Below are 25,568 nucleotides of genomic sequence, written 5' to 3'. Positions count from 1 at the left end.
ATATATATATATATATATATATATATATATATATATATATATATATATATACATAAATATAGATATATGTATAAAATCTATATATGTATATACAGTATACATATATAGATATAAAGCCCATGCATGACGTTAAAAAAAAAAAATATATATATGTATATATATATATATATATACATATATATATATGGATTATTAGAGTTGCATTTTTTTGTATTCTTTACAATGTGAGATAAGGGAGGTAAAGATATTTTAGGTTATGAGTATTGTCTTTTTTTTCTTTTTTTATGTTAGCAGAATAAATATATATATATATATATATATATATATGGATTATTAGAGTTGCATTTTATACGCATTTTATACACATATATGCCCTATTGCCTATTCCTATTTCAATATATAGTATACATACATAGATATAAAGCCCATGCATGACGTAAAAAAAAAAAATATATATATATATATATATATATATATATATATATATATGGATTATTAGAGTTGCATTTTTTTGTATTCTTTACAATGTGAGATGAGGGAGGTAAAGATATTTTAGGTTATGAGTATTGTCTTTTTCCTTTTTTTATGTTAGCAGAATAATAGAAATTTAAAAATCCTATATTACAAGAAGAACAAAAAGTAAGCTTTAGAATTTCACCCCGATTAAGTCTTTCGACATAACTTACCAGTCACCTGGAGTGCAAAAGTCACTGCTCCATTGTCATCTGGACAACAGGAAAACATACAGCAGGTTAAAGTAGAAAAAAACTGTTCAGACGATCAAAAGCAACATTATCTAAAGCTGGAACTCACCAAGCAGGTTTTGTCTGTCTCTGGTCTGTGCTTCACAAGCTCTCCCAACTTCAGCTCATCTTCTAGCTGCTGCTCCAGACTGTTTTCAAAACTTTCTTCTTCTCGTGCTCTAACAGGCCTGATAAAAAAAAATCACATAGAAAAAAAAAGAAGACTCATCTTCGGCACATTTAATACAAAACGTTTGTGTATATTCTCATGTGTTAATGCTTTTTTAAACTATTGACACATGCGCCAATTGTTGGATTCTTTAATGTAAAAAAATGTAGTGGATACCTTGGTTTATATGTGAAGTAAAAGTCTGACGAAGTCGTAGCCATCAGGTCACAGCGTCCAAAGTCAGAATCCAAGAGGCTCTCTGTCTCACTGCCACCCTCTGTAGAAATAAAAAATAGAATCAGAAAAAGCCATTGTTTCAAAATCAATGCTTTCTTTCTTATTTGTCTTTACCTGAATTTAGCTCCTTAACAAGGGATGACATTGTGTTGGTTATGGAGTCAGCAGCAATGAGAAGATCGTTTCTCAGATTTCTCCTCGGACCTTTGAGAAAAAGTCAAGGGGTTTCAATGTGATTTCACTGGGTTTTCACAAAGAAAAAGGCAGATGGTGCAGTGTTACCCTGAGCGAAGGCCTCCTGAACGTCCCCTCCCACGCCCATAAGCGAGTCCTGAGGTGTGTGAGTCGGGGTGGTGCCGGCGGAGTCCGAGTGAATCGGCGTGGGGATCGTCCGGCTGATGGTGTGGCTGGGAGAGGAGCGTGGAGAGCCAGGACCCTGAGTCTGCAGAGCGACATTTACTAAAATTAATACATATAGAATTGTATAAGTCTAATTGCTCTTGTGGCATCTTAAGTCAAGCTTTCTGAAAAGCAAGAACCAAGACAAATGTAACCCAATTAAAATATATGAAGCAGTAGAGCTGCATATAAAGGTGCATAGTCAGTTTTTTTGACAATTTCTTGGCAAGTAAATCAATCTGGTTGTATACCAATTTTTTCTGAAAGATTACCACATCCTGCTGGTGTAATATTTGCCACCTCTGCCAAGGAGGGTAAGTTTTTAGGAGAGTTTGTGTTTGTTTGTCTCTCTTTGTACAGAAGAATTTGAAAAGTTTTGAAAGGATTATAATGCTGTTTTTATCAGAGCTGTCCATCATACCAATGAAGGATCCATTACACTTTTGGTTATGATCCAGATAATAATCTGGATACAGGAATTTTTTTTAAATATTCTCTTACATTGTGAAATAGGGATATGTGGCGGAACAAGCAGTTCCCCACTAAACCAGAGGGTGGCAGCAGTGACTATTGACAGACTCAGCATATTTAACTAAAGACAAAAACACAAGAAAAGGGAATGTTGTTGCTTTTTTAGCCCATGACAGAGCTACTTTACTGAATATAACACAAAATCATTTGAAATGTTGAGGCCAACATGTATTAATCATGCACATGCATCCAGGCTCATTTCTACACTTACACTTTGTTTTCATTTCTCTTTAAGCTAAAATAAAAAAAACAAAAAAACAAACTAAACTACTCTTAGTATTTTTTTTTATAAAGACAGTATGCCTTCAAAAGCGTGCCTGATGTTTTTTTTTTCTCAAAGCCGTGGCAAGCATGCGGCTTCCTGGAGCAAGTTTAATGAATTAACATTGATCCGTTAAGACTTTTTCCCCCCTCTCTCCGTTAAGGCTAATTAGATTGATATCCTCTCTCTTAAGCCAGCATAGGAAGTGGTTTATGTGGGGTTTGAAGAGCTCCAGCACTGTTGTGGCTAAAAAACAAGCTACAGATTTGTTATACCAAAGGTTGTTTGTTATTCACAACTGATTTCTGACATAAAAAAAATCTTATGCCTTTGTTCATATTTCTGTGTTGGAGCAGAAGGTTTGATATGGCTTGATAGTAGAGCTGCACATAATATATTATGAATTTATAATTTTCCTGAGTTAAAACATAAATAATTTTTTTTAATCTTCTGTATCTAATAAAAAAAGTTTGTTTGGATTTTATTTGTTGAAGTTTAATGCTGTCTAATGGGATTTTTCGTAATATTACAAAAAGCGTCAGGTTCTAGAAGTAGAGCAAGTATACAAATGTGTAATAAAATATAAAATAATCACTTGTGAAATTTTTCACCAACTGCCTTAAAAAATAAGAACACAACCCAAAAGCTGCTAAACCGTGTTTCACAGGATCATCATCTAGATTCCCCCTGCAATAAAACATTTTTCATAAAATTGGCCAGGCTATCTGTACTTATCTAGCCGAGTAGGCCTACTTGATTTAACAACAAACCTTGAATATGTACTCCTCCAGTGAACATGAAGTCATCTAACCTGCTTTCTGTTTTTGGCTACACTGTAGTGCCCTCAAATAGATGACAGGCAACATCTGTAGTACCTTGAGAAGCATCATTAGTTGCTCCAGCTGCACCATGAGCTCCCTGCGACTCTCCTGCAGAGATGACATTCTTTGTTCGAGCTCATCTTTGCGTTGCCTAACAGAAGACACAAGTTATGACAAAAATAGGATGTTCTTTCCATTGGAATAATAAAAAAAACATTTACAGAAGGAAAAACCTTAAAGGTATAGTGGAGGATGTTCTTTTTCTGGGTGGATCATTAAAACAACTGGTCCTCCTAATTGTCAGTCATTCTGGTATTATGTTTACATAAGGCTGTCCTACGTACACGTCCCCATTTTTACTTACCTTTGGTAAGACTGACATAGTCGAAAAATTGCAAATCTTCTTTTGGAAAGTAAGCTTGTATGAGTGATGCAAACAGAAACTTATAAACAGAGAGTCCATGAGGAGAAATGGGCATGTGCTTGCTCTCGCACACCTTTTACAGGCGTTTCCTCTCAGGAACTGGGACAAGGTTGTGCATGTGCATTTTTTTTAAAGGGAGAACGGGTCTTTTAAAAAAATTCATGAAAATCCTCCACTATACCTTTAATTCATCTTTTACATGATTGCTTCATCAGCCTCAGCAGAGCTGTACCTCACCTGCATTGGCTTGATTAAAAGTTACCTGAGAAGTCGCAGCTCGGCTAGCAGGGTGGGGTTCTGCTGACCCCTGTCAGGTGGCGGCTGGGAAGCTTCCTCGTGCTGAAGACGCAGCCTCTGGATTTCCTGCAGGATTTCCCTTCAGCCGACGCAAACATATCACAGTTTACTTTCTGTTCTGAAGGAGCATACAATTTTTCCTTTTGTGCTGAACACAATTTAAAAGGCTTAAATGATAACTAAATAAGTGTTGTTTCTTTATTGTCACTAGGGGGCAGCAGAAACAAGCTGTAACGATAAAACATTTGAGGTGGTGTGTCCAAAAGTTGAACAAACCCATTGAACTATATTCACTGATTACGTTCTTTGAAACTAGATGCAGGACAGGATGGTAAAAACATTTTTTTTTATATTATAAAAAAGAAATTATGTCGGTAAATATTTTAAACACTGACCAAAACAGCAAAGGTTTTAGCAGATTTACCTGTAACCCTATTTAACATTGTGACAAAGAATTTGCTTGGAATCCTGCCTTCCAGACAAGGACCTCCCTATTGGCCAAGTATTAGTGTACTAAAAATACCGCAGCTGAAAATGTTTTATTATTTATACCTGACCTTTTGTACATGGTCTTTATTTAAAACTGTGCTCAGCTCATAGGTTAAAATCTATTGGCAAAATGAAACACTTCTAAAAACCTACTGATTATTATCAGTACAAGTATTACAGAAAATATATTATAAAACATATTAATGTTCTAAGCATAAAAGTAGCAATCTTAAAAAAACAAAAGGCCTTTGAAGCGATCAGTTTCTTTGAAACAGGAAAAATATGATGTAGATCTGCTGCTTCTATTTTAACAATGGAAACCATCTTTTTTAATTTTTTGAAAGAGAGACCCTTTTATCAGAAATGAGTGTGTGACAATTGACAATAAGAGAAAAAAAGGTTGACTGAGCACTTTTGCTATGAAGATTCCGAATGCAGAGAGCAAGGGTGAGCTTCATGGCGGTAAAGATGAATTTATCTTCACCAAACAACATCACCATTGGCACAGTTCATGCCTTGGCTAGGGTAGATCTATCAATCCGGGGTTAGAGCAAAGAAGTAATACAAACTTTTTGTGAGCATAACGTTTATCACATAAAAACTAGGGGTGTAAATCACACCCATCATGGCGCTACGATTCAGTATCAATTTCCTGACCCAACGATTCGACTATTTTCGACACTCATGAATACATAATCTTCTTTTTCCTCCGCCACGTCTGTCTTGCCTACCTTTTCTTTCACCTCCGCTATCTCCGCTGTGTCTGTCTTGCCTACTGTTTATGCGAATGTGTGCAAGCGGAAAGAGGGTAGTGGCAAAAGGAAGTGAGGTAGGAAGGCAAAATAGGTTTAGCGCCACCGCAGCACAGGAGTCAGAATTATGTCCATGAGGAAATGGATAAAAATTGACAGGAAGTAAAAAAAAAAAACCCGAATGAATCAATACTCTTGTGGAAGTGTCGATGCCTTGGATCGTCAGCTGTTGGAATGATGCATCGATAAAAAACTGTTATTATTTATAACCCTGATAAAAAGATGTATCATTAAATACCAGTTTAAATTTTTTTTGTTTTTTTCCTGCTGACATGGTTGTAGGGTGTAAGTGTTGATGCATCTCTGTTCAGATTAGTGCACAAGCATTAGCAAATACCATTAAATATAGGATCTATTTTAATACAAAAATTCTTTGTTCTGGATCACATTTTTTTAAAAGCACACATTTAACAGTGTGTTAAATTACAGACAGATCCTAGGTGTGCTTGTATTCAAACTCCCTTTGTCAGAACAATTTTTTGACCTCCTTCTCTTTATAAGAGATTGCTGCTGTAAACCAACATTCAATCAAGAGCCTTTAGGATCCCTTCTAGATCAGACATTTATACACTGATGCCATATTCAATATTATGAATGTCTTTTTGCTCTTTTATTTTTACATGTCTGGGTTTTGGCTATGGAAAGTAACATAACTGTCATGAACTGTGCATATAAAATAAAAAAAAAGCATTCAAAAAGATGATGTGTGTTTTTTGCAATGAAAGGATTTTTTTTTTTTACAGAGACAATAATTTCTAACCTGTTTTTGTTCTCCAACTCTGCAATGAGTTGCCTTTGCTGTTTGTTGACATCCAGAGAGTAAGGGAGGTCTGTGGGGACCCTCTGCTGTTGAGCCTGGTGGTTAAAGCATGCAAGAGACACCACATGAGGCAGCTTTTACTCAGGTGATGTCATCCTTTGGCTTATATCATATTTCATACCAGGCTGTAAAGCTGTTAAGTCACCAGTAATACCAATACTACTCATATCTACCTAAAAACAATTACACTCATGCCAGTAAAGAAGACAGAAAACTCTCTAAAATGGACTAACAGTATATGATAATGCCTTTCTGTTTTTAAGGACATTTTTTTGCACCACGCAGCAAGGAAAGATGCTCTACTATGTGTGTGCAATAAAAATCTTATATGCTGTATATCTCACCGCAGCATCAGCAGCCAGCCTAGCAGCATAGCGAGCAATGAGACTGTGCTCCTCGTCTTGATGGTTACTACTTTCCAGCAAACTGCCCAAGAGGAAAATAGAGAGTCACAACAAGACACAATTAATACTGCAGTGCTCTGTGTAGAAAAAAAAAGACATGCATAATAGGAAAAAAAAGGGTTTGCGTTTGTTTAAAGAGTCTGATTAGTTTAAGGAAGCTTCAGACAGTCCACAAAATTATTGGAATGCACACAACCGTATGAAGTATCTTTAATAAGTGCAGATGAGCACATCTATTGGTCTGTTAAAAATTCCCAATAGAGCAGAAAACGTAGGTTAATATTCACACACACACACACACACACACACATACAGACACAGAATTGCATAACTGCAAAAACAGATACAATTATTCTTTATTTTTTATTTTTTACATAACCACAAAATGCATTTCATTGGAATGCATGTGATTAGGTTGTTCATAAGTTCCAGCTGAAAGGTAGAAAACCATCCATGATTTTCAGCACTTAATAAAAGTGTAGCGTGTGTTCATATTCGTGCAGAAGCACCTTTCATTTTACTTGGAGATACTAGTCTTTTGGAACAAGTCTCTACTAGCTTTGCACATCCAGAGTTTGTTCTCTTAGACCTCAGTCTGGTTGGATACAAAGTGTGTCTAAACAACATTTCTTCAGGTCCTGCAACAACTTCATTGATTTAGGTGTGGACTTTAATGGTATAGTGGATGATGTTATTTTTCGGGTGGATCATCAAAATAAGTGGTCTTCCTAATTGTCAATCATTCTAGTGATATGTTTACGTAAGGCCGTTCTACATGTTCGTCCCCATTTTCACTTACTGTTGGTGAGTCTGACATAGTGGAATATTGCAAATCTTCTTTCGGATAGTAAGCTTGTGTGAGCGATGCAAACAGAAACTTATAAAGAAAGCGTGCATACATGCCCTCGCACGGATTTAAAAGGCGTTCCCTCTCGGGAGCGGATTTTTTTTTAAGTGGAGAGGGCAGGTCTTTTAAAAAATTTGTGAAAGTCTTCCGCTATACCTTTATCTAGGCTATTCTAATATGACCAAGGTGAGCTATCGTCACCAGTCTTCTGTTACCTTTAATGGATTCCCCCCTCTGCATACATCTAAACACATCAGCACCTCTGATCAGCTGTCCCGCACCTGCTGAAGAAAATCTTATGACCCTGCAACCCCCATGTCCCACCAGCTGTGATATTAAAAAAATCTGATCTATTTTTACTCCACAATTTCAAAGACAGATGCTATTTCTGTTACGTCCCAGTTCTGCACTACTTTGTATTGATTTGGCTCAATGTGAAAATGTTGACATATATAAATTCACTGTAAAGGCAATACTTTAACTGAGTTATTCATTTGTAACGACTGAATAAAAACAGTATACATATGATTGCTTTTTATTAGCTGCCTTAGGGAAAACATATGTTTCTGATCAAACTCATCAAAATGATTTACTCTGTCAGGCTGATAGCTTTATCTGTCTTTTGTAGACACTTGAAAGTATACATAGCTTAATGTGCCCATTTCTCTTTTATAGACTTCATTCAGGAACAACTTTAAAACCAGCAGACAGTTGGTGAAAATGAGAATCATTAGTAGTCATGTTGTGGCTGACTGTAAAGAAATGATAGAAACTTCAAACTGACTGAGGTCATGCGTCATGAGGTCTGTAACACACCAGGAAGCTCTTCGGGTTAAAAGCAAAAGCCATGAGGTGGGGGTTAAGCAGGATGCCACTTTATCCCAGACTAACCATGATTTGGGGCTGTTTTGGAGCAGATTCACATAGAGGCCAATAAGAACATGCTCGTCAGCAAGTCTATCGGCAACGTCGAGGTTGTAGTTCAATCTGGAACAGCGCAGGGTTTCACAAAACATAAAACATTATGTTACACAGGTGACAACAAGAGGGTGAGTCAGAGGGGGAGGGGAGGGGGGAAACTAAGGGAGGAAAATGCACAACAAAAGAGAAGAGGAGGAGGGTGGCTGAAAAACAACTATTCATGGGTGACTAGAGAGAAACAAGGCCACATTATATGTGGGAGAGCCACTAGAGGCTGGGAGCACAATTGAAGACAGCAGAGAAACTGACTCTAAAAGCTGAAAAGCTATCATATTTATTTTCAGCTATGTACATCTATAAATCACATTAAACATGCAGACTTTTTGACTGAGTTACAATATTTACTGCAGCTTTATCAAATACATTTTCAACCACTAAAGAAACGAAGTCCGCAACCATTAGGTGCTAGAAGAAAGTTAGTCTCTTTAGAAAGTTGTGACTACATCAAAACCTAACCTTTCATGCACATCAGACTCTCTCTCCTCTAACCACCCTGCAAATCCCTTTGCTGGACTTTTTTAGATTTACCAAAACAGCATCTCTACCAACGCATGTAAAAGGCATCCAGAATTATTGATTTTATTTTACTGCTATATATTTCATATTCAAGAAAAGCTTTTACAGTGAACACACTATGATGAAGACGTCATCATGATATTAGACTGAGCTGACCACATCCAGCCAGTGAAACTCCTAAAAAGTAAAGGACATGAAGTTTTTTTCAGGTTCAAGGACTCCCAAGTGCTGCAGAAAATGTGTACTTTACTCATTTATTTGCTGACAGCGGAAAAATTCCTCAAAAACAGCTGCTTTGAGTCGAACCAGTGATATTTGAGTCAATTTGACTCTTTTTAGACTTTTTAGAGAGGAACCAAATGTAATGTGGTTATGAGAACAGATTTTCCTGCGTACCTCCTGAGCCACTGAAAGCACTCTCTTTAACTTAAAAATAAACCACAAATAGCAGAATATATTCATTGTAATGACTCAGTTGCATGTTTTATGAGTTTGAGGTAATTCTAACTAAATATTTAAAGCTGGGGAAACCCGTCACTCAGTGGCAATAGTTGATGATACTTTGTGGGATTGATTCCAGCTTCCTATTAGTCCCTTCTATAACCAAACTGGCAGAAAGAACGGAAGTCTACATTTGGATTAATACACATTATCCAATAATAAGATACAATATCCTTCCAAATTAAAAAAAATAATAATAATATTGATTTCAAACCATATATATAATGAAGTGCACATATTTGCACTAATTTTACAGTGAAATGTGAACAACCTCCTTTATTTTAACACCCACTATCATTGGTCTGAGTTGTGCACAGTGTAATCCATTGTTTCTCCTCATCCCACCTGTTGCTGCACACTCCTGGCCAGCTGTCTAAAATGTTTCTCTCTTTAGAACAATCATCTAAACCTTCCTACTTTCAATTTGTATTACTTTACTGAAAAAGACACTTTAGATGTTGTCTTTGTTTTTGCTCTACATTAGTTTGCGCATGCATCTGCAGCAGTTAGGCTTTTCTCATCTGCACGCCCGTGTGACTTACCCTTTCCCTTTTAACAGCTGTGGAGCAGCACCAAACAGGAACTTTTTTTGCCAAGGATCGTTATTGTGGCTGTAAGGCAAGCCATTTATATTCAACTTTATGGTGAACAACAAATGGTAGCACACTAGAGATTGCACACACAAACACAGACACACACAAGTTGGCAAATAAAGGAGTGAACACAAAAGATTGTGTGGGTCACAGGGCCTGAAGGGAACAGGGCACACTGAAAAGATCTGCCGTAGAATCCAGGACAACCATTGTTATCCAGGCTATACTCACTTTTTGGTGGAGTAAGGGTTCCCTGATGTAGGCATGGAGTGGGACAGTGAGTAGTCGTTGGTTATATTCACTGGTCTTGGTGGCCTGCATGAGAAACCAATACTATTTCTAATCCGGTCTCAAGAAGACAAACAGTAAACTGGTGTTTTGTTCTTTAAAGATTCATTTTACAGTCTTGTGGATTTCTTTTTAAGCGCATTATTCTGATTTCTATTCCTATAGACTTTCTGCATATATTGCAACATGAAAACAGACATGATAAGTCATGCATGAGGGGTATTGAATGGCACAAGTTCACACAGTGAATGTCAGTAAAAGACCAGAAAATATATGAGTGTGAGACAAAAAAGTAAAAATGTAATCAACACAAACTCACCACGTGTCTCTATTTTGAGGAAAGTATAGAGGAAAGAGAAGAACACTTTATTACAATCTGGCAAGGACTGCAAAACAAGATTTAAGTTCTTGCAGTGGTTCAGCACATATCAAGTTTTCTTCTGGTTTAGTTTTTATTTGGCAAGCAAAAAGACTTTTAAACACTAATATCTATACATTTGAAACTATACAATAAATTTAAAAACGTAGGACACCCTGTGCCCGCCTGTGTGTTTTTCTAACATATTTGGCTGCATGGTTATTTAATATTTATTCAGAAATTGATATCCATGTATTCATGTTCATAATTAATGCTGAGGAAAATATCTTTCAAATTCTTCTATAAAATACAAAAGGAAATATTTCTGCATGTAACAAACCAGCATATCCTGATATTGATTCATTCTTAACTCACTGCATGTATTAAAGCTTAGAAAATCATGAATTTGTATTTTTTATAACAGGCTCCCCACTTTAAATAGATTGAAATAGCTATTAGAAAGAATCTGGACGATTATTAGTCTGATAAGTGATTAAAATGCAAATAATTAATTTCAAATCAATCAATTCCATGTAAGGAAAACAGAGGAACTGCATCAGAAAAACATAGAAAACAACTTCCAACACCCCCAGTCTCACTGTCAAAGCAAGTTCTGCCTCAATGTAGACAGCAAAATGCAAAAAGAAGTATCCTTATATACTAGAACAGAGTTATTTTAAGAAAGGTTGTGATTGTACAATTAAAAAAGTTGCTTCTATCTTTCTCAGGTGTTTTAAGAGTTTAGTGGTAATAAAAAGAGAGTGGAAATTGCTGTTTTAACAAATGAATAAACAGATGCTTTAATTACATGTTTTAATGCATATGAAAATAAAAATGAACAGTGTTGAATGCTTGTTCCTTTTTGTATTTGTTTTAAATGTTTTTTAGTTGCATAGGCTTTTGGCCAAGAAAAATTAAAAGGGTGTAAACGTGTCCTTTACTGTCAGTGTTTAGTGGTTTATTTTCTCATATCACTAACAAAATAAACCAATCTAATAAAAACATGAAAGCTTTGTAAAAAAATTGATTAAACTCCTACTTTAAGGCAGTTAAGGATCATAATCAGTTGAAGTATAAATAGTAAACATTTTAAAACTGAGGATTAAAGACTAAGAAACTTCACTTCAAGGTACAAAAAAATAAATAAAGAGGGGATGAACTTACACAACGTGAGCGAGGTTGAGAGGTTTCTCTGGTATGTCAGGAAACATGGGGTGAAGGGGCTCTCTGCTGGATGCACAGCTCAATGACTTACTGAGGACATGGGATAACTTCTTAGCTGGGGATTTCTAAAGAAAAACCAGGAGAAAAAAAAAACATGACAGCAGTAGGGTGATACTGTCACCTGCATCCTTGTAAAGAGGTGAAGCAGAACAAAAATAGCCACCTTGAATGGTTCAATGCAGACACACCTTCCTTAGCTAGCTCCCTCCCCTCCTCCCGTTTTCTTTCCTTACCCATGACGTGTACTCCTTCATTTGGTGCTGGTTGCTATGGGAACCACTGGCATGCCCCCTCCAGAAGCAGTCCTGACAGAGCTGGTAATTATGACATTGCTGGCAGCGGTAGCGGAAGCCCATCATACTCTCAGTATGGCAGTAGGAGCACTCGACCGGGTGAAACACTGCAGGGAGGAGGAGTCAGACAAACACACACATACGCATGAACACACAAGCATGTGTGACAATAATTTAGATATTTAGATGCTGCAGAGAAAATAGAATTTTTCTTTTTCTTTGGAAGAGACATGTGATGGCATGGAGCATGCTTTGTTGACTCTGCATAGTATAAACAATTACAAACAGCCATGTGTCTATATTTGTTGACAGTGTTTCTTCTGCTAACATGGATGTTACTGGGGATGATGAAATAAAAACAAACATTTGTACTTATAAAGTGCATGTAATGTCCATGCGGTGCTCGCTTCACTGTGTGTTTGCTTGACTAATTACGTCACTATGATACAAAGCTTAACTTTAAGGCCTTTGAGCTTCCCCGCTAAGTTTCTGTAATGTTTCTTACCGTTCTCAACATTAGCAAGCCGATGCATGAGAGGCAACCACACCAAACACTGAGGGGGCGGGTCTGACATCAGCGTATCAAGGAATGTGTTGAGGGAGACCTTTTTCTGTTGACATTCAGCGGAAGGGAGTGAAAAAGATTATCTAGAGAGTCATTGCAGAAGTACTCACAGGCCTTGAACCTCTCCACATTTGCAACACTACAACTCCACATTTCCCTTCAGCGGTATTTTAAGTGAAATACAAACACAGAGCATGATTAAAAGGTAAAAAAAACAACAAAAAAATGGTTTTCATTTTCCTATTTTCCAATGAAAACTCTGTCACAGTTGCGTTCAATTATATTCAGCCCCTTTTATTCTGATATCACTATATAAAACGGGTGAATCCCACTGTATTGAAAGAAAGCAATCAAGATGCTGAGAAAATTAGCATATGATGAATAATTGGTTTAGGGGACTTTTTTGAAGGGAGGGAAATGAAAACGATCGACAAAAGAAAGGAAATAAAGAAAATACCTTGCTAGGTACAGTGCAAACTATCACATGGAAGTATGTGCTTTGGTCTTAAAAGACCATTTCTGTAAAAATGATGCTGTAATTTGTTTGGATATAATATGAAAACCCACAAAAATAAGTGATGAATAAAGACTCACCTGCTGAGTGAAACATGCCCGTGCAGCTTGCTCGGTGTAGCCAAAAGAAGGTCCCTCAAACACCGCCATGGGTAATTTCAGAACCTCTCGCAGAAACTGGTCAAACTGCGAGTGCACCATTATTCCAGCAGAATCTGATATCTGGGAAAATATATCTGGAAACAATGAGGGGTAAACAGACTATGAATTAATTCAACTAATTGTCAGTTCCCACTGCAGTTGGCTAATTACAGAATCATACAGCACAATTATCCCACTTGGGTCTGTAAACAAATCAAAGTGAAGCAATTACAATGATATGCCCGCCCTCTTCATTTTCTCTTACAAGCTGCAACTCCCACAGATTTTGTGCATTATGCAATAAACCCTAACTTATGTCAAAGTGAGTAATGACTTTTTGTTGAGCATGAGAAGGAAAGAACTGGTAAAACTACGCACTAAACAGACAGATATGCATAAAGCATCTTCTTGCATTGAAGGTTCTATGAGAGCATAGAAATTCATTATGGGACATTTTCACAGGAATAATGGGTGAGTATAGTGTGTTCACAAATACAAGCACAGTGACTTTCTTACATCTTAATTTGTCCATAATTTTCCCTCCACATATCGAGCCAAGGGCCATCTTTGCAGCAAAAACAGATATTTTGCCATGACCTTCCCTAGAACAAAGATACAAAAATAAAACACACTCCTTTCGTCATACATTGAAACATTACAGGAGACAAGTTGGGGAACAGTAGATGTCAAGATTTTGTGTAAAATTAATTTGCTGAGATCAAAAACCTTGGGTGTGAAATTATACTCCAGGACTGGCCAACTGTCAGGTGACACATTACTCACTGGTCATAGGCTGCCAGCAGGAAGTTGAGCAGCAAGCTGACGGACTGCTCCACTATGATCTGGTGAGTAGTTGGCATGCGCTTGTTAAGTTGGTAGAAGAGGGTGGACAGTACCACTTCAAGACGAGCCACAGCGAGCTCAGCGTTGAGGTCCATGGTGTTCAAACCATTCTCTCGGAAAGCCTCAATGACGTTCCAAATATCAACCAAATGTACTGGAAACGGAAGCAAAATGTAAGAACTTTACCCAACGGCACAGTGGAGTTCGACATCCTGTGTGTCAGACTTACGGTTGCATTTCTTCTGCACAAAGCGGAGTTTGCAAGCTGTTCTGTATGTTGACAAGCGTATAGAGTCCAAATCCTGTGCCCCTGAAAACGAGAACATCAGGAAGTAGCAATGAGGTAATGAACAGATAAAAAGATATGGGTCTCAAAGGGTTTATACAGTGTCAGCAGATCAGATGATCAGACCTTAACCATGCCTCTGTTTGACAAAGTAACTCAATTCACTATTTTTATAGAAGCATAAGATGAAGATCAAAACTGACATTTAAAGATCACTTAAGGGAGTACAGAAAGCGGCACAATGTGCTTTTTTTTTGAGGATGCAGACAAATCTGCTTTATTTCAAATTAGGGATGCACTTATAGAAAAACATTGTATTCCTATAAATGCAATATTGCAATACATGCAGTCAAACTGGTTTTCTTAAGTCCAGCAGATGCAAGCCATTCTTCATTTATTTTGCTACCGTTTATAAGTTTCCTCTCCTCGGGAACAAACTACATTGGCCAAGGGGTGCAAACGCCCTGTAAATACGGCTTTAGTGGGTCATCTTAGTGCTGGTCAATATGACCCCAGATCAATATCACGATAAATTGGGCAGTTTTACTTCAATAACGATAAATGCACCATCAATGCTCCGGCTCCTCTATCAGAAATAAAGGCATGTACAAGAAATGCAACTGATCTATTTATAACTTATTTATTGAATAAATCACATTACATATTACTTTCAATCAAATATTAAAGTATTGTACCCATTCAGATTTAAACATTCAAGAATGTCTCATTGAACAGGTGTAAAATGCTACCTCTCCTGCAAACATTTTTGCACAAAGGTAATGTAGCCTTTTGCCAATCATTGAACTCAACTGCATGGTTATGCTGCAGGTGGTGGAAGAGGCTAAATGTATAACACTGGGTATTTCCAACAGTTTTCAGACAAACTTTGCATTTCTTGTTCTTTTGCTCAACATCTATGGCGTAATTTTGGTACCACCGAACTGAGCATGCAGTGAGTACAATGTGTATCGTTGAAACTCGTGCACCCTCACTCAAAACTGGTCTGCCGCACACTCAACTCTGACTACGCGCTCTCGACTTCTTCTCTGCTCTCGCTCGGCTCCAAAGGATTAACTGATGTAATTTCGTTTATAGTTGTGTTAGACACTTCTTCACTGGGCTCATCCGCCATTCTTTCTATTTATGCTTCTGATTGGATCGGTGGAGTCATTTGATTACACACCTGTTGCTGTGTCTTAACGGGGAAATAAATACCAGCCAGCAGCAAACACAGGAACAATGGCAGGATTGTGTTTATTTCTATTGCCGACATGGGAAAATTATCGCCTGTTATCGTAATGAATGATGGTAATGGTAAAAATCCGGTTTATCGCCTAGGCCTAAGTCATGTCTCACGTAAGATGTTAATTTTGTTCCCCTATTGATCTGGAGAACCTCTGTTCTCCAGCACTAGCTAGCAGCTTTTCTTAACTTTTAGTATATTTTGCTACTTGCAGCATTCTTATTTAGCATGTTTTGTGTAAGTAACATTTGTATATTTGCAGCTCATTTATGTTTGTGGAGCGTTTGCACTTTGCTGCTGCCTATTTTCTGTGACTAAAGCATTTGTTTTTTTGGCAGCGTTTTACATTTTTTTTGTGTGTAAGTTGAATTTTTGTTTCTCCTATTTGTGATTACATTTTCTGAACGTCCATGCATTCGCATTTCTTGGCCATTATAACAAAGAGATTCCCCCTTTATATAAAGTTTGAAATTAGAAGGAAGGTCAATGATTTGTACCCATTTAGGTTTTAGTGTAGGCCTATATCAGCATATATGTCTATTTTTCTTTATTTTAAGCTTAAGTATAATGAGTTGATAAAAAGATTGTAAAGGTTTGAATGCAGTTTAGGAATAGAAGAAGGGAAAAACCCTTGTTTTTACAAATCTAAAGATGAAGAGTGAAATGTCCTGATTAGGATGTATTTGAGCTCTTAATTTAACCCACTACACTAAAATGATAGGCAAATATAAGTAACACATGCAATTAGGTACGAGAAAAAGGTGAAGGATAAGGATTGTATTATTATACACTCTAAACCTTTTCCCCAATGTGGTTTCTATCAGCTGAATCAATGAGGTTGACATCAACATATACTTTTGGTCTTCATAATATTTGCTTTATTTGAAAAATATAAAGAAAAAAATTCTGCGGTTTTTAGGGTTAAAGCATGAAACAGTCCACCATCCATCACATTGAACTGTGTCCCTGAGCACTTACTCATCTCGACATACAGCTGCCTTCTGTCTGCCATGTTGTCACCTCTCCACCTGCAATCTTCAATCATTCTGTTAAAAGACAGAGAAAGTCATTACATTTTCAGCTTTGCAATATTTAATCAAACAGGCCAACCAAACAACATTTAGAGGCTTCAAAAGCCTTTTGTACATCTTCTGGAAATGATTAAGTATACAAGAACATATCATTAGTTAGAAAAACAGATGGATCAAATACTTGAAAGCACAGTTTACGTTGTTAAGGCATATCATTATGACCACTGGCAGATGAAATGAACAACTTTTTATTATTTTTCACCTTGGAACCTCCAGGATATTCTAGGAAAGGCAAAGTATGCTTATTTATATACTGTATTTCCGTAGAACGACAATTCAAAGTGCTGTACAGGAGAAGAAAAGAGTACATTGCAGTGGTATATAGGCAACACAAATAATTAAAGAGAAAAAAAATAAAGATTATAAAATGGTTGAATAGAATAGAATAGAGTAGAAATTGTGGTGTTGCAGCAGCAAAAGTTTATAGCAGAAGTGGTCACAAAATATGGACCTTAGAAAAGTGTATAAAAATAACATATTATAAATACTCTTTATCGGGAGAATAAAAAATCAATAAACAGCTGTGGACATATTTAAAGTAATGGATATGTGAAAATAGCAGCAACACCAGAGATGTGCAAAAAATGACAGCAGCATGTTATTTAACTGACTAAGCCAGAAATTTTGCAAAATTCAGCTTGAATGTAACAACTTATTGAGGTTGTTGGGAACAGTGATGGTTGAAAAGTCTTCCAGCTGCTGGGAGGAAGGATCTGTGATAACGCTCCTTGGTGCATTTAGGGTGCAGCAATCTGTCAGTGAAGGAGTTTTCCAGTTCAGCAACAGCTTCATGCATGGGGTGGTAAACATGATCTAACAGAGATTTTATTTTAGTCAGGGTCCCTTCATTTTTTATCAGAGTGCTTGATTAAAAAAAAAAACAATTGATTTAAAGCAAGTTACTATTTCAGTGCTTTGGTTCTGGGTATGCAGAGTGGATTTGAGTCAGAAGACTTGAGAAGTATGGGCAGTTAATACACTGACTGTATTTTGGAGCTATGCCATTCAGTGAGTTACAAACTTACAAAAGTATTTCAAAGTCTATTCACTGAGTTGGGGGCAGCCAGTGTAACGACTATAGAACTGGGGTGATGTCCTTCCTTAATTTTAGGGAGAAGCCAGGCAGCAGCGTTCTGGATCAGAGCTAGCTGATCTAGCTGATCAACTTTTTCAGCAGACCTGTGAAGAAGACCTGTGAACTGTTGCAGTAAGGAATTCTGCTATAGATTAGGATATAAACTATATATATACATTTTTCTGGAGAGGTTTTTTTTTTTTAGGCGATAGAAGGCTGACTTTGTAACTGCTTCCATGTGCCTCTGAAGGTTCAGGTCTGAGTCCATTAATGCACCCAGATTTCAAACCTGATTGGTGGTTGATTAACTGAAACCGTGAGCTTATTTTCCTTATTATTCTTCAGTCTTGTTTTGAATCAGCTCAAAAAGTTTTTTAAGACATCCATGCATTGATTTCTTGAATTTACCAGTGATTGTGTGGGTAAAGTCACCTAGTGACATTGCAATATACAGCGATGTGTTGTCTCACTTGCGTAGAAATGGTAACTTTCAAGCAAAAGGTAAAAAGCTAACATATTAAACAAAAAATGGCTAATGATAAGCATATGAGGGAATTACACAAGAGTGAAACTGTGATAGTTGACTGAGTGATGGATATGCAAAATTGCTGCTTTTTATGTACAAATCCTTTCATCAACAGCATCACTCGAAATTGTCCCACCAGAACAGAGAGTACTGAAAAGATGAAAATACAGCAGGATCACGGCAGCTCCCTATTATACTAGTGCTGTACTCAAAAATTGGGGATTTCCATTTGTAATGGTTATTGGTAACAATTTGTACACTAATTAGGCAGAGGGTAGCACTGCTAGAGCCATTTCCTTGATGGCTACTTATGTTTACCAGGAAACACCAAAGCAATGTCTTGAAATGCAATTACCAAACCATCAAGAATCACATTGGATGGTGGTTTTGAACCCTACAAAATTAAATGTGGTTTGACTAAATAGAGCCATTTGCAGGTACCAATAGTTAGCAGTGGGAGGGAGATTGTATTCAACATGGTAACTGGATTACTGGGTTCCTTGATGGGTGATAATGAGTGGTTTGTGACTTTAAACATTTTTGTGTAACTCATTATCATTACTCACCAGTCTACCCAGTTCTTTTTGTCACTGTTTCTTTAGAATGTTGCATCTATGTACTGTATGTGTTGTGCTGCACTTGAGTGATTTTATTCATTTCAAAATTTCTTTTAACATGCAAGACGTTTTCTTCTACCATACCATCTGTTGCAACAACACCAACTCTGACTCAGCCAATGTTCAGTACAGGACAAAACCACACCCCATCCACGTTCAGTTATTTCAAGGACATTAAAATGTATATATTTTGGGTTATTTACTGTGAATTGTATGAGGCGGTGCTTATTTTGCTTAATGTAGATATTTATTTATTTTGCATCATTCAGTAATCTGAATGATTTCAATCTTATCTGAGCATAGTCTTGTGAAGGAGTTAATAGTGCAAGTCAAGCATTTGTCATTTAACATTTATGTGCATTAAGTTATACTAGGCTTTAATTTGTTCTAACCAACTACTTCTAACCAACTACTTCACGGTTCATGATTTCATAGAACTATTATCTTTATTTTCAGCATCACACAGTTGTGATGCTAACACCAAAAAAAGTCAAGTACTTCACACCATGTCCTCCATTGTTTAGTTGTTTTTGAGTTGTGTACCCCTTTGGGCAATTTGACTTACCATGAGTACCCCCTCAGTATCAAAAGTATTGATAATTGTCCAATAATGGAGTGTACAATAACTGAAATAAAAACTATTTCAAGACTGATGTCTGTGAGAAACAGAACGGCGAGATACAGATGATCTTTTGTCCCGGCCTCCATAAATGTCTCTTGAAGGACAGGAGTTTTTTCATTATTATTATCATTATTATTATCTTTTTAATTTAATTGTATGTTTTTTATCCTATTTTATACATTTTTATCTTTGCTATTTGAGTAAGTGAATTTCCCCTTTGGGGATTAATAAAATAACTATCTATCTATCTATCTATCTGTCCGTCCGTCCGTCAGTCCATCCATCTGGCCACCCATCCATGTAACTTAATCGTTTATGCTTTCCATCTAAAAATTAAAAAAACTACATAAATATGTTAACCGGAAGTTTGTAAGGAATCAAAATAATTACAAAATAAAATCCTATAATAAACCTGTATCTATAAATCTGAATTCCACTGAGTAACTCTTATAATCTGATTAAAAACTTAATGAATTGGGGAAAAAAAACAAAAAACAAAAATTATAGTCAGACTTACTTAATTCATTTTACTTTTTTTTTCAAAGTACACACCTGAGCTGCTTTGATGAGCTCCAATAGCTCAGTGTGAAAAACAGCTGATACCAGGATGCTCTCTACATCCAGTTTGTTCCTCGGCTTGGTTTGGATGTGTGTCAAAGCTGAAGGAGAACTCAAAGATATAAGAAAAAATTACGTTTGGTTGATAAAAGCTTGTTAAATTGTTCAATTGGGTCCCCACAAAGCAGATCCCAGCCCTATTTTATTACCCAAGAAATAAAAAATGCAATGTACCCATTGCAATGCACAGTAAGGGTCAGAAAGGGTACATGTGCCCCTGGTTGGGAAACACTGGCCTAGAAGACCTGGGCCTTTCCTTGCAATGTTGCTTTTCTAAAGTTAAACAGCTATAAAAGCTATAATAAGGTATGTAACCAAATGTTTTGCAACAAACCAAAACTACATGGATGCTCTAAACATTATATATTTTATCTTAATTTTCCACATGGAGTTGCAACTTAAAGGGGGCCGAGATGGCTCTACAGTTCCTTTTGCTCCAGTGCCCTACAGTAAACCGCTCTTGACCCTTAGAAGCATTTTAAGGACATCTACTATTAGAATAAGTCTCACAGCAATGGCTATCAGAAATGATTAAAAGTTAGACAGGGACAAGACTTTGAAAAGTAACGGAGCAGCAGAGAGAGTGCTCACACCATGGCTCATTGCACACTGTCCCAGGCAATCTAATACACCTAGTCATGTGGTTTGTTGCCATGGCAGTAAAGATCCCAGTTGCTCTGTACGTAAACACACACTCACATTCACACTGATAACACCTCCCACAGAATACCAAAATAAAATACATAAAAAAAAGAAAAAATATAAATGTCTTTTGTGTGATAACACTAGGCAGGCCGAAAGCTAAACTTTTTGGACAAGTAAGTCGAAGACACTTCTGCAAGACAATCAGTCTGGCTTGCTGCTTGATTTACTGTAAGAGAAACTGGTAGGCTTAAATATAATATAAGAAAGACACAGGCATTGGTGTTCAACTTATTTTAAGGTTTCCTTCTTATAAGTAAAGGATAAGTGCAGTAGCACTTTTTATCTTTGGAAGATGAGTGGCACTGAGCGTCAACAGGTGGAGGAAGACCAAACACTTGCTTAATGCTGAAAGGAACCAGAAAAAAACTCTGGCTATCTCAATAAACAGCAGGAATTGTGAGAGATTTATCATTTTTATGACATATACAGACAAAAAAGCTGCTGGAAAAAAAAAGTGTGATGATACAGTTATATAAACTTTACTACCAATAAATGGTAAATGGCATGTACTCATTAAATCATTAAGGCACCCACTCACAATGATGGTAGCAAGCTACATTGTAGTCACAGCTGCCCTGGGGCTCACTGACAGAAGCGGGTCTGCCATACACTGGCGCCACAGTCTGTCTGACCACCATCAATAGGTAATACAGGTGAAGTGTGTTGCCCAAGGACACAACAACACTAAGAGCCGAAGCCGGGTATTGAACCAACAACTCCCCATGCAGGGATATCTCCTTCACCCAACCCCACTGTTGCCCCATTATAATAAACTTTGTTGACTGAAGACTGAAAGCAGGAATTAAATAAAACCCTGATTAAAGGGGTCATAGAATGATTATATAAGGTATTTGTTGCTGGTCCTCAAGGTCTCTGAATAGGGTGTGTAACATTGGTTGGGATGAAAATGGCATATTTGCTGTTCTATGAAGCCTAATTCAAGCCTGGTTTAAAGCCCTAGAATTAAACGACAGGTTTTCTTCCTTTTATGGTATGCTCATGAATATTTAGGTAAACTGTGTGCTGATTGGTTGGTTTACAACGAGCAAAGCTGCTGAGCAAAGACGCATCATAGCAACAAGCACTCACTTACTGAAACATTGAAATTGTTCATATGGTAGGGTGACCATATGTCCTCCTTTTCCCGCACATTTTCTACTTTTCATACCTAAAAAAATGCCCGGGGGAATTTCAAAATCGTCCGGGGTTTTGGTCGACTACAGTACAGCACATAGTTGAAACACAAAGCGAACTCGGGGACTGGTCCGGGAACTCCAGCGGACAGGGGTAGGGAGCCATAGGGGGATGGAGCGACCGAACCCAACCCGGTGACGGTAGCCTTGACATAGATGGCCCCATGCTGTGGGGTTTGAACTTCTCTCAATATCCATTTCACCCACAGAACTATCGTTATTCATCTATGACAAGGTAAACTCGGTTTTGCTTTCTATGACCCCTTTAACAAGGGGTTGGTTTAAAAGTCCATACCATACGGTTGTGCAATGACACTGTTGCAGTTTTTCATTTCCTAGTAGATAGATATCTAGATATCTATATATAGATATATATATGCATTTATATATATGTTTATGTACCGGTATGTATAAGACATATGTATATATGCTTGTGTAAGAACTGTGACAAACATCAGATCATAAATAAGCATATCTTATAATACAGGGCAGAGTAGTAAATAAGGACTTTACAAGTAGAGTAATGTCAGGCCGTTGCAGAGAGCCAGCTCTCCAATATCCTATTAAGCAGTAACAGATATTCAAGTCCATCTATCACAAACAGAAAGAGTAAAAGGGAGAGAGAAAAAAATACGCACAATCTTACAGGTGAACATTAATATCCTTTTTCCCATCACATACTGAGCCCTAGCTATGTGACCTTCTGTCATTTGTTTACATTCTCGGAAATACCTAAGATTGATACAATCTATTAGAGAAGAAGATATGAAAAGGAACAGAGGATACTCTTTCTTTTTTGTCGACAGAAAGAAGATAACCGGCATAACTTTTGTGCGGCACCATGGCAGTTTTCCTTTATCTCGTCTGAGCTTGGTTATTACAAAGCAAAGTCTTCCTTGTTCCAACACCTGTCCATAACATAAGAACAAAACCTTGACCATTTAGATGGCCCCAGCTAAAGATATCTGAAATTAGAAGCTGTAGGCAAACATACACCATGTGTTGCCACTATCTTTAAATACAAATGAGAGAACCTTGCATTCTTGAACAGCTTTTCTGGCTCTCTAGTTGCAAAACCCAATCCTCATTCCTGGCATCTGCCCAGCAAACATAACTCTTTCCCTGTGTTTCTGTCACTCTGTCACCATTTGAAAATCAGACCCTTAAAGAAACAAGTTGTCTGATGCCATTATGAATGCAGGGATGGGCATATAGGGCTGAGCAATGCCAGGGAGTGTCAGATGAGTGATCTGTGCTATTTTTCACATTTATTTTGTGAAAATGTCAGGGCAATAACAAAAACAAAGCCTTACTAGTCAGCTATTTATGTTCATATCTATTTCTGTTGCAATTTAATAAACAATTTAGACAGAACTGATGAGTTATATCCTTTTTACTGAACTGGTGGACAGAAAGGAAGGCAGTATTTCTAAAGGGCTATAATCATATTCGTATTTTGAGGGAAAAAAACTAAACATCTTAAAGCCGTAGGGAAGCCATATTCATATGTCAAATCATTCTGGCTTAAACATGTACAGAAATGTACTCTTTATCAGAAGATATTGTCCCAAAAGTTAGAAAATTTCTATTTTTAAAAGAATCCTGTCTTAAATTTTTTTTGTTTGTTATGTTATGCAGGTCAGTTAGTTATACGTCAGCTTGAACACCTAAATTCGGCCAATCATATATCAACAGTCATCTGTCAATCAAATTTTTTCGGTAATAGTATATTAACTCATATGTCGCAGCTAATATACGCAACCGTTGAAATAAGAAATAAGAATAATTTACTTTACCATTGAGTTACGGCCCCAGTTTTCACGGGGATGGACATCTGTGTCTTCAGCAGGCATACATCTAACAGAACTGGCAGCGTTGCGAGGCAAGGGCTCAAACATGTACGGCTGTAAGCCTTCTACAACAAACCAAGCTTCTGCCGCCCTGGCATCCTCTTCCACAACAACTTCCCGCTTTCCTCCTCTAATTAAAACATGTATGACGGAGGAGACTCATCCATGACCTCCGACACAAAACTCTCCCCCTCTTGCATGTTTCCTCTGTTCATAGTGTTCCTTGACAGTGTCGTTTCTAAGTGCCACTTGGTCCCAATGTAATTTCCCATTGGGAACCTACTAGCACCAAACTTGCTTGCAAACCTTTCGCCACAACAATCCCGCCCCCTTGACAAACAACCAATCACATTCACTTTATTCACTCGTGCAAAGTCGTGCACCACTCTGGAGAATTCGGAAATGCAACGGTTGGAACGGCCGATTCCCTTCGACTTCAGAAATATGTAGGAAATCTTAAACATAAATAAACCAAATCTGTTTTTTTTAAAGAAAATAAAAAAAATTCAAAACCATCTTTTCTAAATCAAATGTTTTTTGAATCATGCCTTCTGAAACAGAAGGCATCACCCTATATAGATCATGAATTAATAGAGTCATGGACTCTCCTGAAGCTTTTCATTCTTTATGGCTGTTGACGCATCACAGATTGGTGACCTATGTCAAATTTGTGGCTGTTTAGTGGCGTCAACGAAAAAGAACATAGCTAGTGTTTTAGATTTAGACTAATTCTGTGGAGGAAACATGGGTGAGCTGCTTGGAGGTGAGCAAAGGTAGAGATCGCAAGTAGTGTCTCTGTTGAAACAGCATTTTGCCTCTGGATTATTAAACACCTGAAATCTAAAAGAGTAGCTGATGGATGAGGACGGGCTAGGACAGATAGCGGGAGCAGGGAGTAAACAGCCAGACCACATGGGGCCTGTGAGATAACTGAAGCCTTTAATGTTCTTTAAGAGCAGAGAGTTTATTAATAAGATAATACTTTATTTTCTACCAATAATTAGCTACAGGAACATCTTTTTGTCCACATGAAGGACTAAACATGACACTCAAGATGCAACATGAGTGTTTTAACTTACTTTAGCACTACCTGAGTGACATTGAATGGCCTAACAACATCTATCTAAAGACAGAATTACAGAGTTTTACTGGAATTAAAAATGGTGTCCTCAGAATAAAGTGTTAATAAGGATATTTCTGCAAAGCAGTTGTATGCACAGAAGTACATCAATGACCGCCGGTGTGGGAGAAGGTGAGACTTCTACAAAGCTTGCATGATTTACATATATAAAACCATGGGAACATGCTTGCATTTTCCTCCTGTCTGGATTAGGTAAGAGTTTGATTTATCAGTGAACTCTGCCAGCTCTGAAACAAATGAAGCTGCTACTGCTGCTATGATTGGCTAAAAATATCAACATGAGATGCAGGTACCAAATCAGCTTGAAGAATTATTCTGAATGTCCCTCCCTTTTTGCTACTTTTTACAGGAGGCTTTCCAGATAGATAGTGTTGGTTAATTTGAATTGTACACAGTATCAAAGTGGCTAATGCCAGGTTACTGAATTTGAGCATAAATTACAATGTCCACTTTAACACGGCTCAAATTTAGGCATTTGAATTACAAACAGCAATTAGCTGAACTCATTGGTCTTTTTTGGGAATTACAAA

At 37.2% G+C, this 25,568-nt stretch overlaps 1 protein-coding gene across 6 annotated transcripts in view; it reads right to left on the bottom strand.

The window, feature by feature from the left end:
* Window positions 1-25,568, bottom strand: part of dtna (dystrobrevin, alpha) — a 29,009-nt gene that overhangs the window by 2,029 nt on the left and 1,412 nt on the right. Inside the window, exons 2-22 of one of the 6 annotated variants that reach the window (XM_038303847.1) lie at window positions 16,579-16,646; window positions 14,301-14,381; window positions 14,012-14,225; window positions 13,745-13,830; window positions 13,169-13,323; window positions 12,515-12,620; window positions 11,950-12,116; window positions 11,657-11,781; window positions 10,454-10,462; window positions 10,078-10,161; window positions 9,796-9,864; window positions 8,147-8,242; window positions 6,349-6,430; window positions 5,945-6,039; window positions 3,849-3,962; window positions 3,217-3,313; window positions 1,432-1,591; window positions 1,264-1,353; window positions 1,090-1,189; window positions 814-931; window positions 687-725 (exon numbers count right to left, since the gene is read on the bottom strand). In XM_038303847.1, coding sequence (XP_038159775.1) covers window positions 708-725; window positions 814-931; window positions 1,090-1,189; window positions 1,264-1,353; window positions 1,432-1,591; window positions 3,217-3,313; window positions 3,849-3,962; window positions 5,945-6,039; window positions 6,349-6,430; window positions 8,147-8,242; window positions 9,796-9,864; window positions 10,078-10,161; window positions 10,454-10,462; window positions 11,657-11,781; window positions 11,950-12,116; window positions 12,515-12,620; window positions 13,169-13,323; window positions 13,745-13,830; window positions 14,012-14,225; window positions 14,301-14,381; window positions 16,579-16,645 — 2,133 coding nt within the window. In that variant the 5' untranslated portion in view covers window position 16,646 and the 3' untranslated portion in view covers window positions 687-707. The remainder of the gene's footprint in view (window positions 1-686; window positions 726-813; window positions 932-1,089; window positions 1,190-1,263; window positions 1,354-1,431; window positions 1,592-3,216; window positions 3,314-3,848; window positions 3,963-5,944; window positions 6,040-6,348; window positions 6,431-8,146; window positions 8,243-9,795; window positions 9,865-10,077; window positions 10,162-10,453; window positions 10,463-11,656; window positions 11,782-11,949; window positions 12,117-12,514; window positions 12,621-13,168; window positions 13,324-13,744; window positions 13,831-14,011; window positions 14,226-14,300; window positions 14,382-16,578; window positions 16,647-25,568) is intronic. The other 5 variants (XM_038303848.1, XM_038303849.1, XM_038303851.1 and 2 more) reach the window with 5 other exon arrangements.

The sequence above is a fragment of the Cyprinodon tularosa genome, unplaced genomic scaffold (genome assembly GCF_016077235.1).
Source record: "Cyprinodon tularosa strain WSP-4 unplaced genomic scaffold, ASM1607723v1 ctg52, whole genome shotgun sequence".
Classification (NCBI taxonomy): domain Eukaryota; kingdom Metazoa; phylum Chordata; class Actinopteri; order Cyprinodontiformes; family Cyprinodontidae; genus Cyprinodon; species Cyprinodon tularosa.
This window is presented reverse-complemented; position numbering and strand designations above follow the sequence as displayed.